The 16,225-nt window shown below is 41.2% G+C and overlaps 1 protein-coding gene across 1 annotated transcript in view; it reads right to left on the reverse strand.

Annotated features, from left to right (window-relative positions):
* The window catches only part of DOK7 (docking protein 7), a 64,443-nt gene extending 48,533 nt beyond the window's left edge, over nucleotides 1-15,910 (reverse strand). Inside the window, exons 1-5 of the mRNA XM_010583513.1 lie at nucleotides 15,799-15,910; nucleotides 15,606-15,651; nucleotides 12,827-13,057; nucleotides 8,708-8,908; nucleotides 914-1,033 (exon numbers count right to left, since the gene is read on the reverse strand). Of these exons, the coding sequence (XP_010581815.1) occupies nucleotides 914-1,033; nucleotides 8,708-8,908; nucleotides 12,827-13,057; nucleotides 15,606-15,651; nucleotides 15,799-15,852 (652 nt within the window). The 5' untranslated portion in view covers nucleotides 15,853-15,910. The remainder of the gene's footprint in view (nucleotides 1-913; nucleotides 1,034-8,707; nucleotides 8,909-12,826; nucleotides 13,058-15,605; nucleotides 15,652-15,798) is intronic.
* Nucleotides 15,911-16,225: the final 315 nt, after the last annotated feature.

Below are 16,225 nucleotides of genomic sequence, written 5' to 3' on the forward strand. Positions count from 1 at the left end.
TGTCTACTGCATTTACCTTAACTAACTTCTAATAATTTATTTTCATAAGTTTCGCATTCAGATCTAATCTTTTCTATTACATTTCCTTCCTGCAATTATCTTAATCTTATAACGGCAATAAAACCCTGTCAAACACCTATTATCTGCCTAACACTTAAACAGAAACTGATCTGTATTTCCCACAAATCCCGCCTCATCCTTCATCATTCTTGCAACCTTTTCCCTCTATATCCCACTGACAATTCATAGATACTTTTCTGCAATCTCATTTCCACACTCTTGCCCTGTTTGACACAGTCATTCCAACTCAATATTATATTTCTTCATCTGCTAAAGTCAAAAGGCAACAGGGCTTACTATGATGCCATCTAATTTCGTCTCTGAACATTACAGTGCATGCAGCATTTACTATGAAATAGGAAAAGGAACTTAATCTTTGCACATCAGGAAAGAAGCTCAAGCTGCAAAAAATGAAGTGTGGTGTGGAGGTCTAACAAAGTTTTCTGTTTGGCAAGACTTAGTTCTAAGTGTTTTGGATGAACTCAAAATGCCCCAGAAGTTGGTTTTCCATTAAACTATCAAAATAGTAATGCAGACATGGATTCAAGTTGAACTGTATAAGTTTAAAACTAAAGGTTAGGGTTCCTTTCAATTCAAATTGCCACATTTTAGTACTGTTAAATAAAAGAAGGCTAAAGTTAGCAATATCACCAGAAATATGAATGAGCCAGAGCAGCAGAGGAAAAATGGGTACATTCAACTGATAAATCTGTACTGTGACATTTCAGAATGAAAACCACTTTGCACTTTCTACACCCTTAGTGTCTGCAAGCTGTTCTTACAGTCACAGCAATAAGTGCTAGACATGACAAGTTCCTACTTTGCTCAGTTACTCTATACTTCCTATATTAACCTGGTAGGACTGGACGCAAACCAAAAGGGCCTTTTGTCGGGGAGATGCCACGGACGATACAGTCGAAAAGAAAGCTGATCTGCTCTCCTTCAGCACAAGAAAGGAAAAAAACACCAGCCCCTGCAAGAAAGCACAACATAAATATGAGTTTTGCACCTGGATACATTAGAAATATATTTAGCTGAAGCTATTTATAATATAGCAATCAAAGGCATACTAAGTGCAAGCCACGAAAAGAAATCAACAAGAGACGCTCTCCAGAGAGAAATAAGAAGAAAAAATTCAGGTCAGCACACACCCACTATATCACAAACATACACATAAATTCAATAGCTACCTCATCATTTATGCTAATTCCCTGAGATTCAGGCACTTAGAGCAATGCCAAAATACAAGCCATATTCTGAACAGCTGTCTGGGTGTTTTATTCTTATTTACCCCCAAAATTTTGTAGATCAAATCTTAGCTATGCACGTGGCAGGGATACTGAAAGTGTCTTCATCAAAATGAACCAACTTAATTCTACGTCTACCCAATTTTAACCAAGAGCAGCTTTTTATATCCCAATGAATTAGGATTCGGTTATAATGCTAGATTATAGTATAAATTTTCCTAGAGTAAGTCCTATGTGTCTATTATTAACAGAACGTAACACTACTCCATAGGTTGTCATCAGATCTTTACCCTTTGCTCTATTCTGATATTTTGCTTTCCATTCATTAAGAATAGCCCCAAGCAAAATTAGAATGAGAATCACTAAATAAACAAACAAGTTCTGAGCTGCATGATATATGGCTACATGGACAACACACAAGACCAGAAGTGCTCCATAGAACATTTTATCTGAGAATTATCAGTCCAAATATTACTCACATCAGGAAAAAAAAAAAAAAATTATGATCTTAAAACATCAGGCAAAAGACCATCCTGGTAACCAGTGATTTCAGGAAAAATAATACAGTAACCAGACATAAAAGGAGATTAAATTAATATATAGGTCTTGAAGAAGTGCTACCAGTTCACCAGAGCCATGCACACTAGAAAACCACAATAACAAGTCTTAGACCTGCAGTAGGGGTTTGCATATTACTTTCCTAGGGACTTGGGCCCCTAATCTGGACTTAAGTTTGACTTCTGCATGTCTCTAGCCAATTCTGAGTTGGATGTGTATTTTTGCCAATTTTACTCAAAGCAGCAGAGCTGGTCTTGACCAGAATGCCTGCATCACCACCACTTTCCACACATATGCCCTGTCATATCCAACAGGATATTCATGTTTCACTTAAGCAATGGATCCAATTTTGACTCTTGACAAAGGGCTATGGGATTCAAACAAAGGGGATAATAAGGAGTGGACCGCAAACCAAATTAACTATTTTAGTAAATTAGATATAGCCAGCAAGCAGTCAACTGATCACTCTAGGAAAAGCATATTCTGGTCCACACACTTTTGTCATTCTTAATTTACATCACATCTAAGTCTCTGCCTGCTCTGCTTAAACCTATTCAAGACAACATTGTTAGCAGCATCTTTGTAACTTGATTTGTCACTCCACCACATTTGTTCCTCTTCAGATCTCACTGATCAAAACTTCTTCAGCCAAAGAAACAGAAATCCTGTTTCTGGTACAGTTTATTTCATTCGGTGAACTGCTATAAATTCAACTGGAATTAGAATTCACTCACTGGTAGAAGTTAAATTTATACTTAAGGGCCGGCTTGCCAATCATTTCTAGAGTACAAGGTCTCAAATATATTACTTGAGACTCAGGATAGAGAAATATTAAAACACTAAGCTATGTTTAAGCAACAGAGAAGAGGGACACACACTAGGTCATGAAACATAAACCAGAGTAAAGCCTACTTAACTCCACACTTCTGTGGTACTGTTTTCTATTACTGTTTTTTAAAAACATGTTTGTGCCATGTTTCCTCATGGCACATATACACACCCTGGCTTCAAGATCAAAGACCATCTAGGAGATTACAACACTAATCACACAGTCTGACAGGTATGAAAGTTTCTGGTGGTGACTCACTCACAGTCTTGTCCCATTTCCCCTCCCCAAGAGATTTCAAAGAGTCAGAGAACACTGTATTAGAAAAAGCTGGGTGCGAAGTATGTATTCAGGAATGATTTGAAATTCAGCTCTTCCTTTGAGCTGCCTTCTCCTTCCCCCCATAGAGTAGAGGGAGTCTAGGGAAATCAGTTTGCCTCATCTTTGATGATATGACTCTTCCCCCATGAATCACACTGATGTCAGAAGCCATGCCTTTTTTGAGGGAGCAAGGGCAGCACAAAGTTTTGCTGGACTCTGAGCACTTGACATTCCCATCCCATGCACAATAAGCAAGCAGGATATAGAGACAACACAACAGAGGACATTGATATCTCAACCACAGTGATATACTATGTGGCTTGATAATTCAGCAGAATCATACACACCCATGTTGCCATTCAGGGAAAGAAGATTCCTCAAATATTTCTGTACATAAAGAGTACATTTGGACCACTTTGTTCTTTTATCACTATTGTCAAGAGTCTTAAACTCCTAAGAGGCTCTACAAGTCTTTGACTTTAATGGAAACAAAAAAGTAAATGTGTGCATGCGAGCTGGCTGCTTAACTGAAAGGATGATTTCTGCAAAGAACTATCACACACTTGTAAATCCCCAAAACAAACATGATGGCCTTTATATAACTAATGCAAACAGTGTACGCTCATGTGCACATAGATACGAATCCAATATACACATATGTGTAAAACATTTCTTTGTAGATTCTATTATTTACATGATCACTGTAATCGCTGATCAACTCTCACAGGAAACGTTTTCTTTCTTGTTTTGCTAGTAAGAATTAGATTGCAAGGGAAGGAAGAAGTCTGGGACTCCTCACAAAAGACATCAGGTGAGATGAATGAATAGATAAGCTTAACTAAGTTATGTTTTAAAAGCATACATAAGAGCCAGCAATTAGATTTCTTTTCTGCTTTCTTGAGAAAGCTGACAAATTCGCTACTAGAAATTACACTTCTCAGTCATGTGTTGGAACAGATTTGGTGCACAAGCATTTGGAAGCCAAGGAATATGTGGTATGCATCACTGTAATACCATGCAGCTGTTTACTAGACTGAAGAGCTCGCTCACTCACTCTCTCCACAGGATAAGAGACTTGGTGAAAAGCAGCAACCACTTGCACAAGGCTGAAACACTAAGCCAGTCCTCTGTGGCAGTTAGCAGTAAAGTATTGTACAGTCTCCCAAATGTTAAAGAGAAGTTGCCAATTTCATAAAACTTCCAAGTATTATTAAATCTTGCTAATTCATCATAAAAAAGTAAACTCATGGGCAAATACACCCTCAAAATGCACAATAACCAAAAATTACTTAAATCTCTGTACCGTGTGTGAAAGCAGGGAGGAAGAGTCAGTCCCTTCCCATGAATTATTACTCCTAACAGGTGCCAGACAATGCTAGAGCCTGAAGTCCTTTAGCTACAGGACAGGTACGAACCATGGCAGTTCAGTTCATGGCAATCAACATGTTGTCCAACCAATATGTCTCAATCCTGGCCTTGAGCAACCCCCTTTAGAAGGTATCTCAGGCTGCATGGCTCAGGCTGCTCTTCTCCCTGGTGAAAACAACATCTGGTGCTCTTATTATTGGCAACTAAGACATTGGTATGACTACTAAAAAGGTCAGAATGTATTCTGTAGTAGGCCTAAGTAGGAGGCAGCAACAGAACAGTATCTGTACATAAACAGATGTTTTAATCTATGCAACCCAGAATCTTTCAAGAAATTCCTGGTATTGTCCCAGTTCAACTACCTCTACTACTTCTAATTTTCAAATAAATTCCCATTTGTTATAGGGCTCCTCCTCTCCTCCTTTGGCCCTTCCAGATATGCTGATAGCCATTTCCACTATTTCAGAATGATTTTTAAGAGCCACTTACAGAAGAGACAGACAGAAAGAAGCACCTAATTGCATCAAAACGATCACAGAAATACTCCTGCTTATCCTGCAACTAGCAGCAGCAGTATCATTTGTTCTTTCAAAGGGCTTCAAGTGTCCTACAAGCTGCTCTCTTCCAGGAGACACTGTAAGAAAACATGAGGCAGCTTCAAACCGGGCTCTGGAAGCTAATCCTGAAGTACTTGAACATTGGAGAGCCTGAATTCTCACAGCCTTAACATGCCCTTTTATTACCCTACTTGAATTTTTTCACACTGACCTCCAAGTCAAGATTCTCCTGGCAACTGGTCATTTTAATCAGTGCACACTAATTGAGCTAGCAACTTCAGAAAGCAAGAGGCTCCTCTTTTCCAGCCTGTTCCTGTAAGTAAACCTCTCAATTGAGTCCTAGGCCTCAATGCCTATTTTTTTTTGCAAATGGTATGTGTGATTGAGCTTCAGTACAGAGAGGCTGGGGCAGGGGGAGCCAAATTTTGCCCCAGAGATTAACTTATTTGCAGCTGTCAAAAGCAGGAGAAAGAATTTTCTTATCTCTAGCAGTACAATTGTGATGTTAAGAGCAAGAGAAGTTAAAATGTAAATGGCTTGGTAGATGAAGCAGTAGATACTGTTTGCTTTGACTTTAGCAAGGATTTCAGCACCAGCTCCTATAATACATTCATTGACAAACTGATCAAGTACAGACTAGATTAGTGAACAGTGAGGTAGACTGAAAACTGGCTGAAATGCCAGGCTGAAAGGGTTATGATCGGCAGTGCGAAGTCCAGCTGGAGGCCAATCACTACTGGTATACGCAAGTGGTCAACATTGGGGCTAATGCTGTTTAACATCTTCATTAATGACCTGGATGATGGGACAGAGTGTACCCTCAGCAAGCTTGCAGAAGATACAAAATTGGGAGGAGCAGCTGATACACCAGAATATGGGAAGAAGTTGCTCACAGAGGTTGCGGAGTGCCCATTCTTGGGGATATTCAAAACCTGACTGGATATGGTCCTGGGAAAACTGCTGTAGCTGACCCTACTTTGAACAGGGGAGTTGGACAAGGTAACCTCCAGAAGTCCCTCCCAAGCTCAAGCATTCTGTGATATTTAGGCATTTGTGACATCCAAACTGGAAGTTTCTTTCTGATCTCATTCTAAAAAAATTGGCTTCTTACTATATTGTAGAGACTTAATAATTAGCATTCTATAACACTGCTGCATAACCAGATCAACAGCGTCTCATCAACACTTTAATAACACAACTGCTACAGCAAATACTCTATACTAAAGCACCACTAGTCTTTCAAAATAAATTAAACCATTCATTTGTACTACCAAACTACTAAGGAAAAATTGACAGAAAGTTATTTCAGATTAATATTTTTGTTCATTTTCTTGCTAGCTTTCAAAATTTGAGCATTAGTGTGAACTGGTGATATTCCATATATTAAAGCATAACATTTTCTTTCAAATCAATTAACAGTAAATGAAAGTTCCTAGTATATTAGTAATGTTATAACATATGTTAGCATTTAGTATGAAACCTAATTAAGAATAAAAAGACTGAAAGTGTTATTCCCTAAACACTGTAATGAAAGTGTAATGCACAAACTGAGGTGGTCTATATTCACCATACGGGCTACTGAACATTTTTTATATCCCATAAAAACAGTTCATATTACTTACTGGTCCAATTTTATTTGGGGAAGTATATATCTAACAACATAACATGAGGAATACATAGAACTGTAGTGTGATATACTAGTAATCTAATATATTCCATTCCACTTGTAAATACAGATCATAACAGTACATAGTCAATACTATAGATACATTTAATTACAAAACAAAATGAAGCAGACAGATAGGTTTTATTAAACACAATAATTTAGGATAAAGTATGTTAGCTAGATCCTACTGAAATATACCTTCATTCTTTACGCTTATATCTTAAGTGCCTTGTTGCTGAATACTTGGAAGTTAGGTGATCTCAAAAGAGTGCCTGTGGAGATGCTATATTCAGATTTCTCCCTATATTTTTTTTAAATATAAGTTTTCCATAGTTAAATTATTTCAGATTTCATTAGTTCAAAAACTAGTACTCTACACAAGCTTTCCAGAAAGAGCAGCAGCTTTTTAAAAGGGAAAAAACACACTGTGGTTCAACTTTGGGAAATTCTCTCACTGTATGCATTCTGAAGTGTATAGTTCAAAATTAAGTTTTCTATGTTCAGTTAATAATTCAAAAAGCAGACCCAAATTATGTCAGCATAGCAGTACACACATTTATTAGAAGTCCCACTTGCATTTAAAGTGGCACTAGCACACAGAGACAGGAATGAACAATTGCTTTATTCTGCATGGAAAAAAAAGCTGTTCAAACCAAAACTGCAGGTGTTGGCAGACCTACACTAAGCTGCAGGTTCAAGTTTAGCCTGCGCCAATTGCACTATTTACAAGAGAGGGGGAAAAGGTGACTGTGCTGACTCCCTCTTACACTCTATAACCAGTTCCGTAGCTCACAGTCTAAACCATACCAATAGGAAACAAGACACTTGTGTTCACATGCTAGTTTTTAACTGAAACAGAATAACCTTAAAAGAAAATGGATTTGTTTCCTCACAGGCTGTACCTATAACCCATTCCTTCAGATGGTGAAAACCCTTCTTTAACCCCAACCACTGAATTAGGAAGGGAAATATTTGAACCAGAATCTTCCACATTGAAAACAAGTGTCTTAAATCAGGAATCAGTTGAGTCCATACTCACCATCTTTGTAACTCAGCTTTATAATTTTCAACAGACAAAACAAAAATCCCTCACTAGAGTAAAACAGTCAAAATAATCTCTTTCCCCTTCCTCCCCAAATTTTGCCACAAGTCCCAAGGAACAATATCTTTGGATTTGGATCAGCTGTGAAGCCTTCTGTTTTTTCAGTTTGGTAATTGAAGAAATCCATTATTTTCACATTTCAGTATGCAAGTCAAACAACTTCACATCCAAACTGGCAATCTGCATACCCACTTGCACTCACAGGTCATCAATTCAGCATGGCTTCAAACTCTGCTTTTGAAGTTAAAACCTTATGTTTTCTAATGATGTATATGATATTATACCAGTGCATTAATTATCTTTCCTTTTCAGCACTTGCATTTTATCTGAAGTGAGAATGTGAGAAGTCCTAAACTGGACATTGGATCAAGAGATTTCTCTCCATCTAAAGGTGTATCTTGGCTACTAGGCTACAGCAACTAGCTTCAGCTTGCTTGTTTGCATTGTGACTCTATACATTTCATAGTCCCAGAAAGTGACAAATCTACTAAGAGGGAAAGGAACAGGCAGAAGTTCCTAACTTTTAGGAGCTAGAAGTCCTGTATGGGATTTAGACATTAGCATTTACACTATGACAGCCTTGATGCCGCCTGTAACTTCAAAGCTCCATATCATTTTCCCCTCTGCAAACAACAAAATAATTAATCATAATTTAATAATCTGAATATTAAACCATTTTGCCTTATCTCTTGCATGACACAAGCCATAAAATTGCATTCCTTTATTTTTGCTCTGTGTCCTATCACGACATTTGAGTAAATATCTTCTGGAAAGCCACAGGGCAATGTTCAGTCAGGACTCCACATAGTCACTTTTTTACCGAACATCAGGGTTGAAGCCTGCAGAAATCTACTCAGTAGAACAGACCCTCTGATATGAGGCTGCCTGTATGACAAAGCAGCACAGCTGGTTCTGCAATCTCCACTTTGAATGAGGCTAGCATTTACATTTCTACAAAAGGTTTCAAATGACTTTTAGAAGACAGGTTCCATTTGTACTTACAGAAGCCGCACCTGGTACCCCCTTCAAAGATGAATCCATTTGGGACAGCTCCATACCGACGCAGATCTGAGAGCTTCCATTGCCCCATGACACTAGGAGGAAGGTCTTTTACAAGGACGAGAATGTCATTGCAGAAATGCAGGGTAGCAGGCCCACTCTCTAGTTTAGTGCCAGGCGCTACAAAAACTTGAAATCTATGAACTATCAGATAAGGAAGAAACAAAAATTACTATAGAAAATAGAAGTAAGGTACCATGACTTATGTTACATAAGTCATTCTGTTCAGCCATGGTATGTGGACCTACACCTGCCCACACCACGAGGCTCTAGCATAAAGATTCTATGTCGAGCCCAGACAGCCCCCTGTGAGTAGCTATAAGCTCATTACATTCTATTATGCCAGTTTAGGTTTGGAAAAAAACATGTCTTGGCTTAATGCTACAAATGATTAAGTCGTAACGCTACATTAATTTATCCTAAGTCTTCCAGGCTACTCCCTATCTCAAATTAGTCAGTTATCCAGCCCACACTTCAGTTACCTCTTCCATCCTTGCATTACTACATGGGTTTCTTTCTGTCTCCTCCTCTAAATAGCCTGTGCCTCTCCTTTCCCACGTGCATGCACGCACACACACACACATGTAACACAGTGCCCAAGAAGACCAAAAGCCAAGGCTCAAAGAAGTAGGCAAGTTCTAACCAGAGCTCCGTCACTGACTCATTTGCAACCTTTAATAAACTGCTTCACTCCTTCCCCATAAGTAAAATGGGGAAAATTACATTTTCCCACCTTTGTGAATCTTTTGGGAGTTGGTGATGGTAGATGCCCAGACATATAAAATGACTAAGAAATTAAGTGATTTGTAGGTAGTAAACACTCTTAAATGTCAGTTATTTCTTCATATTTCACAGCCTAAACTTCAAAAAGGCGGGGGGGGGGGGGGGGGGGGGGGGAGGGGCCTTTCCTTTTAAATTTATAAAATTATGGTTCAAATCCCAAATCCAGTATCCCCTATATTGCAAAGGTCTTTACCTAAAGTAGCAGCTGTTCTAGGCTGATCTCCCACCTTCTCCCTCAGAGCTGTTGCATTCTGAATAATAAGCTATTGGGAACACTTCAAGAGCTCAAATCTCACAGTGTTTCAAAGGGAGCAATTTAAGTGAGCAAGCACCTAATCCTCAAACAACTGTTTTGACCTCTACTACTCCTCTAGTTTACTTCATCTTGTGATTAGACAAAAAAAGAAAAAAAAAAAAATCTGTCTTGGCAGAGAGAAGCATCAGGACTGTTACATTTCCAGTCAGAGGTTTTCAGTGGAGCATTTATCAAGAAGCACATAGATTTAGCTTTTGGTTATCCATCAAAGATCATACAAACAGCTACCTGCCTATGAAATCTACAGGGTAACTTCCAGGTAGTCTCACTTCTTACAACCACTCTTCCCTGCTTCTTGCCTATGCTTCTTCAAGCATCATGAATTTCAGCTAGGTCTGAGTCTTGCTTCTCATCTAAATACTTGGCTATATTCTTAGTTACCATCTTAGCTGTAAGTCAACTCCTCATCTATGACGTGCATTCGGTAAGTTCCTTAAGGCTCCAGCAGAATTAGCCACAAAGTCATTCGAGTGAAATGTGCAAGGAGACAGAGATAGATCTAACTAACCACAGCTCTACTTACAGCTTTGCCAGTGGTACTGCTAGGGAGCAAATCAACAGTCACACGATGTCCCCTTTTGGGCACGCAGTTGTTACACAACCTGCTTAAACATAAACTATGAAAAAGATACCAAAACCATCTTGATGAATAACATTCAGTAAGGAATCTTTAACATCATTTGGACCTCTCTCTGCCCAGTACTTTGCTGGCAATTAAACCACAGGAGCAGAAGCATCGGGGTTCTTTCTGCCTCATAACTGAGGAATGGAGCACACACTCCACACAATCAGTTGCCAGTTACAACAGCTGCCAAAAACAAAGAGCTGCAGCTCAGATTCTAGTTTTAAAAAAAAGCATATCCAAATCTGAACAAAGCCAAAGTAGAGGAAAAACCAGATCTGGACATGAAGCTTTTGCCATGTGCTGCCTTCTTGGTAAATTGGAATTTTTTTCAAAATTCTCCCCAGCCATCTACTTCTCCTACTCTGGAAAAAAAAAATTAATAAGATACAGAGCTGAATATACCCATGAACAAAAGGTACTATTTAAGTTCCTCATTTCCTTTAGCTAATATTTTCCTCTTCACAGCTATTCCCTGACCTGCAGAATGCTAACTTCCTCAGAATGAGTTGTGGGCTCAAGCACTCTTCTCATACCTGACCTATACCTCAACTCACTTAATTCCACTGTTTTCTTTAATCCTGGTTCTTTTGTTCCAGAAAACACATCCACCTCATCTGCTAAAAATGGAGAGAAAACACTGGGAACTCCATTGCAAATGCCTCCATTCTGTGGGCCTCATTCATGAACAGCATCAGCTCCTTTCACTTTTTTTTTTTTGCTTCCCAGACTCTGAGGTCATCTACCCATAGTCTATTTTTATCATCCAGCCACCTTACTTCCAAGGCACACAAAGGCACCCTTATTACACTTTAAAAAAAAAAAAAAAACCAAAAACAAAAAACACCAGTCACCATCCTCTCTTCATCTAAGTCTCCGTTCTTTGCTGTCTACTCAAATTAGATTCACTTTTATTTGACTTTTTTCTCCTAACTGAACGTGCACTGAAAGATAAAATCCTGAAAAAAATTTCTATACTCTAGTCTATCCTCCTTCCCCTAAGCTTTTTTGCAATTAACATTCTACAAATTATTGCCAGTACAACCAATTATACTGGTTTTCTTACTTCGTCATTTCTTCACCTCCACACACATCCTCTCCCACGCCATCTTTACTCCATGGCTGCAGATATCATCATCCAATAGGCTCTATTCCTACCTCACTCACAGCTTTCCTTTAAAAAAAAAAAGAAAAAAAAAAGAAAAAACAACTCTTCCCTGCTTCTGCGTTTCCTCCTACCACAACCATAAACCTCACATCCAGACTGAGATTAAATACTCTTTCCATTCCAGCACTGCATCAGTGCAAGATCATGAAAACCAGACCTACCCTATCAAATTCAAATTCTCCTTCAGGTTCTAGGACAAGTCTATGCTGTATATAGATCCCAAATCTAGTAAAAAAATAGAACCAGAACACAATACAGCTACATCATCAAAGTGTACCAACTACTCCAGCTACTCATGCCTGTATTGTTCAGAAACCCCCTCTAACCTTTCCCCTTATGCAAGGCTTCATATTTCATAGCTCCAAGTGGTACATCCATACATCTCTCTTCTGATACTTCTACCTTTTATACTGTAAAATTCCCAGGCCATCTTTCTATGTATGTACTGCAAAGGAACGAGTCCACAAATGCAACAGATGGCAAAGCATATGTAACAAATGATTAAGATGGCTAATGTGTGTCTCCCACACACCTACCCTCCTTCCCTAGTTACAACTAAACAAACATAAGACAGATACTATAGATTACCAATATTATCTGTCTTTGTTCACCTCGGTATGTTTTAGAGCTGCCAAGCAAGAAAATAAAATAAAAGGATGTGTAAAACTGAAGTTAGCTGCAAAGACTGTGTCTGATGACACTCCTTATTGCAAGATGTCTCTTCCGGAAAGGGGACACCAGTAGCAATAAGCAGTATCAATGCAACACCTAGTAGGCAGCTCAGAAAACTGGGATTGAACTACTCAAGTTCTACTCAGGACTCTGCTTCTCTTAATTCAGGCTCCCTCTGAATCCTGCTGTCAAAATCCCCAAATAAACTGCAGGACCAGAAGTGTAAGTCTGATCACTTTGCTTCAAAGCTACACACTTTCATTGCCAAAATCAAAAACTAAGTTAAGAGCTCTCACAGCCATCAGTACTGGGCAGTACTGTAATCAAAACCTATCATAAGGGACACCTGCTTCAAGATGTAAGGGAAAGACCAGTCTCTTCATTCTCAAATGAGTGACAGTCTTTTCCTTAACTGTACTTTGTTATTTGCATTTTAGCTATGCTTTTCTTTGCTTTTTTTGCCCTGAAAAAAAAAAAAAAGTGTGAGAAGACAAAGGTTACCTTCCCCCAGACTGTAGCGGATTCGTACATCCCACGCGTACATTGTTTCCTTGTTCTCAAATCCCAGCATCACAACTTGAGAGAGACAGATGATTGCAAGCGTGTGATTCAAGCCCTCATAGGAGAGCCCAGGATCCAAGCCACAGATGTCTTCTAAGGTCATGCTGCTCCTCTCCTTATGCCCTTTTGCTCGTTCAGATTTATCCTTGTATACCAGCATGAGCAAACAGTCTAAAAGAAGCAAAACTGTCAGAGATGATGAGGCAGAACATAGAACGTAACACATTTCTCAGTACTCAGCTTCAACACAAAGGTGCTTTAGACAACTGCAGGGTCAGTCTGATCAAGTCAATGTAAGAACTCAGTTTCCTTTTCCCATCCCACCCCCGGGTAGTTTGCAATCCTTGTTTTCAGGGAGCAAACATTGGAAGGCATGTTTCAAGGGTAATCTGCAGGCTCAGAAATAAGGAGGTAAGTAAAAAGCCTTCCCTGTTTTACTTTTCAAAAATCCAGTAGCTTTTCAGATACTCTTCCGAGTCTGGAAAGGACTGACTCATTAATTCTGAACATTAGGAGTTACACTATGATAGCTGTTCACATTACAAACACTAAAGACTGAGAGGCTATTGTCATCTATATTTCCATTAGAACATACTGAACCACAAATGAAATTCTTACGGTAGTTCACAGATTACTCAACTACTAAATGGCGAGCAGACTGCACTGCCAGATTGTTAGTGTCAGCTCAGGTTTCCTAGTTAAATGTTACACAGTAGCCATTGCTAAATAATCATTATCTGCCACACCTTTTTTTTTTTTTTTTTAAATATTTGCCTTTGTCACCATTTGTTTTTAACCCCTTCCTAGAGGTGTTTATTACACAGTAACTATGCAAGGGAAGAAAGTAATTCAGGTGCCACAGTCCCATGGGAAAAGCAGATTTCACAAGCAAACCCAAAAGACAAGAAAAAGGGGAGATACCTCTCCCACCTTTTGCATTTATAACAAGAGCACTCCTCTTCCCCCAGGTTCCCTTCCTATCACATAGCACTCAGTTGTAGATGAAATTAATGGTCAATATCAAAGCTGCAACATCCACAGCTTAAGCTGACCTACATACCACAAAGGAGAAAGCCCCCTGTGCACCATTTTATGAATGTTGGGGTGTGGTGCTCTGAGCCCTGGCAAGGTGCCCTGTGGCTCTCAGCTGGGCAAAGGACTGGCAAATCTCCAAGGAGGTGAAAAATGACTGAAAGACTGAACCGTCTGCTAACTAAAGCAGAGCTCTGCATGGACTCCCAATTGTTTTTGTGCACCTGTTAGCAAAAACAGCTGCAACTATGATATTTAAGCATTCCGCAATACAGTTGTGTGTCTGAAGAAAGAACAGTTACGGTTTACAGACCAATAAAAGCAAATCACTGGGGGCTTTTTCTAGTAAACCTGACTAATTTAGCTAGAATAAAAATACTATTTTTGAGGAATAAGCTACATTCTCAGTAAGTTTTCAAAGCAAGCTCCTTCATCTTCCTCCTTCAAACTTGGCTTACTCATGTTAGAAATCCAGGCCCGTATTCACATGTCTAGGTACTAGCTGTAGGATCAACAGATGCCCATTCACTCAGAGAAGTTTAAGAGATTAAGCCTAGATACAGGCATCTAAGACACTAACACATAACTGTAACTGAAGTAACAAAGAGTTAGGTCTGAAAAGCTTCAACTGATAAGAAACCTTTCGTCTACCAGCAACAACCCAGAAAAGATGCCATAATCCATTCTGCAGCAAGACAGATTCACATCTTCTATGTGTAGGCAACATTTAGCCCTGGAAAGAAACACTTCTGGGCCCAAATGTTTTCCCTGTTAGGAATAGAGGGAGCAACCCAAAATCTACTTTTCCCTCTCCAGCAGTAAAACATCAACTCTGAATAACATTTTCAGTTTCCCCTTCAGAAGCATAGAAATGACTATTTTTTTTTTAAATTCAAAATGTCACTTTATTTTTAAATTGAAGCGATATCTTATGTCAAAACACTGATCAAAAATAACTACTGAGCTTACAGTGCCAGCTTTTTTTACAGCCACCAATCACCCTGAAGAAATAATAATAATTTTCAGGGGAAAAAGGGGGGGGGAAGGAAAGGAATTGCATTTTAAACGGGAACCAAAACCACATAGCTGCGCCTTGAGAAGTCGCCTTTCCCACCGGTTTTAGTCAGCGCCTGGTATCAAGCTACTCGAAGCCTTCGCTCCGACGCCGGACACGGCGCCCGGGCACCGGCCTAAGGGCCTGGGCGTTAGGCGCCAGGCCGCCGCCAGCCGCTGAGGGGGCGGCGGGTCCGTACCCGCCCTCGCCTCCGCTGAGGAGAAAGCGGCCCCGAGCCGTTAGAGCCGTTAACGGCCGCCAGCCCCGGGCCGTGAGGAGACGCGAAGTCCCCGCAAGCTCCGCTCCGCGCTCTCCCCTCGCCTCCGCCCTTCAGTACGCTTCGGGGGGCTCCGGCAGCGGCCGCCTCCTATTTTTGGCCGTCTGCTCTCTTGCCAGGTAATTTATGGCCCGCTCCCCCGACTAAAAAAAAATAAAATAAAGAAATAAAAATGAAAGAGCGGCGACGGCTTGAGGTGAGCCCCGCCGAGGGTGATCTCCAGCGGAGGGGAGCCCTGTGAAGTCCCTGCCCCCCCGGGCCCCAAGCCCTGTCCCCGGGCGGAGGACGGAGGGACGCCCCGGCGCCCGCCTTCCCCCCCTCCCCACACACACACACAGGACGGGCCCCCCTCTCACCTGCCACCGGGGAGGGCTTGCGCAGCACCAGCCACCTACTCTTCCACTGCAACGAGAGGCAAAAGGAGAGGGGTTAGCCAGGGCCGGAGGAGGGAAGAGCGGGCTCTCTCCCCTCCTGGGGAGGGGGGGGCCGTCGGTCGGGGACCCCCGGCCCGCCGCGGGGCCGGGCCGAAGGGGCGCCGGGAGCGGGGACCTTTTTTCCATCTCTCAACTTGACGTGACCCTCCACCACCACGGAATCCGTCATCTTCAGTCATGATTCCGGACAGCTGCGCCCGGCTCGCCGCTTCCCTCCCCGCGCTCTGCCCGAAGGGGTCACTTTCAAAATAGCTTTATTAGGTCCCCGCACGGGCACAGGCAGCGACGCGGGCGAGCGGCCAGCGCGGCCCGGCCCTCCCCGGCACCCCCTGCCCCACCGGGACTGGACGGGACGGGCCGGGCCGGGGGCCGGGCAGGGGCCGGGGCGCCTTCCGGCTGAGGGGAAAGGGGGTCCCGGGAAGCTTTGCACTGCTTCTTTGTTCACGTCGTTTATCGCGCTGTTGGGGTGGATGTTGTGCTTGGGGGGGGGGGTTGTTTGTTTGTTTGTTTGTTTCCTTCAGGGTTTCGGTGGCGGGAGGCGC

The sequence above is a fragment of the Haliaeetus leucocephalus genome, unplaced genomic scaffold (genome assembly GCF_000737465.1).
Source record: "Haliaeetus leucocephalus isolate CR32 unplaced genomic scaffold, Haliaeetus_leucocephalus-4.0 Scaffold906, whole genome shotgun sequence".
In the NCBI taxonomy this organism is placed as follows: Eukaryota; Metazoa; Chordata; class Aves; order Accipitriformes; family Accipitridae; genus Haliaeetus; species Haliaeetus leucocephalus.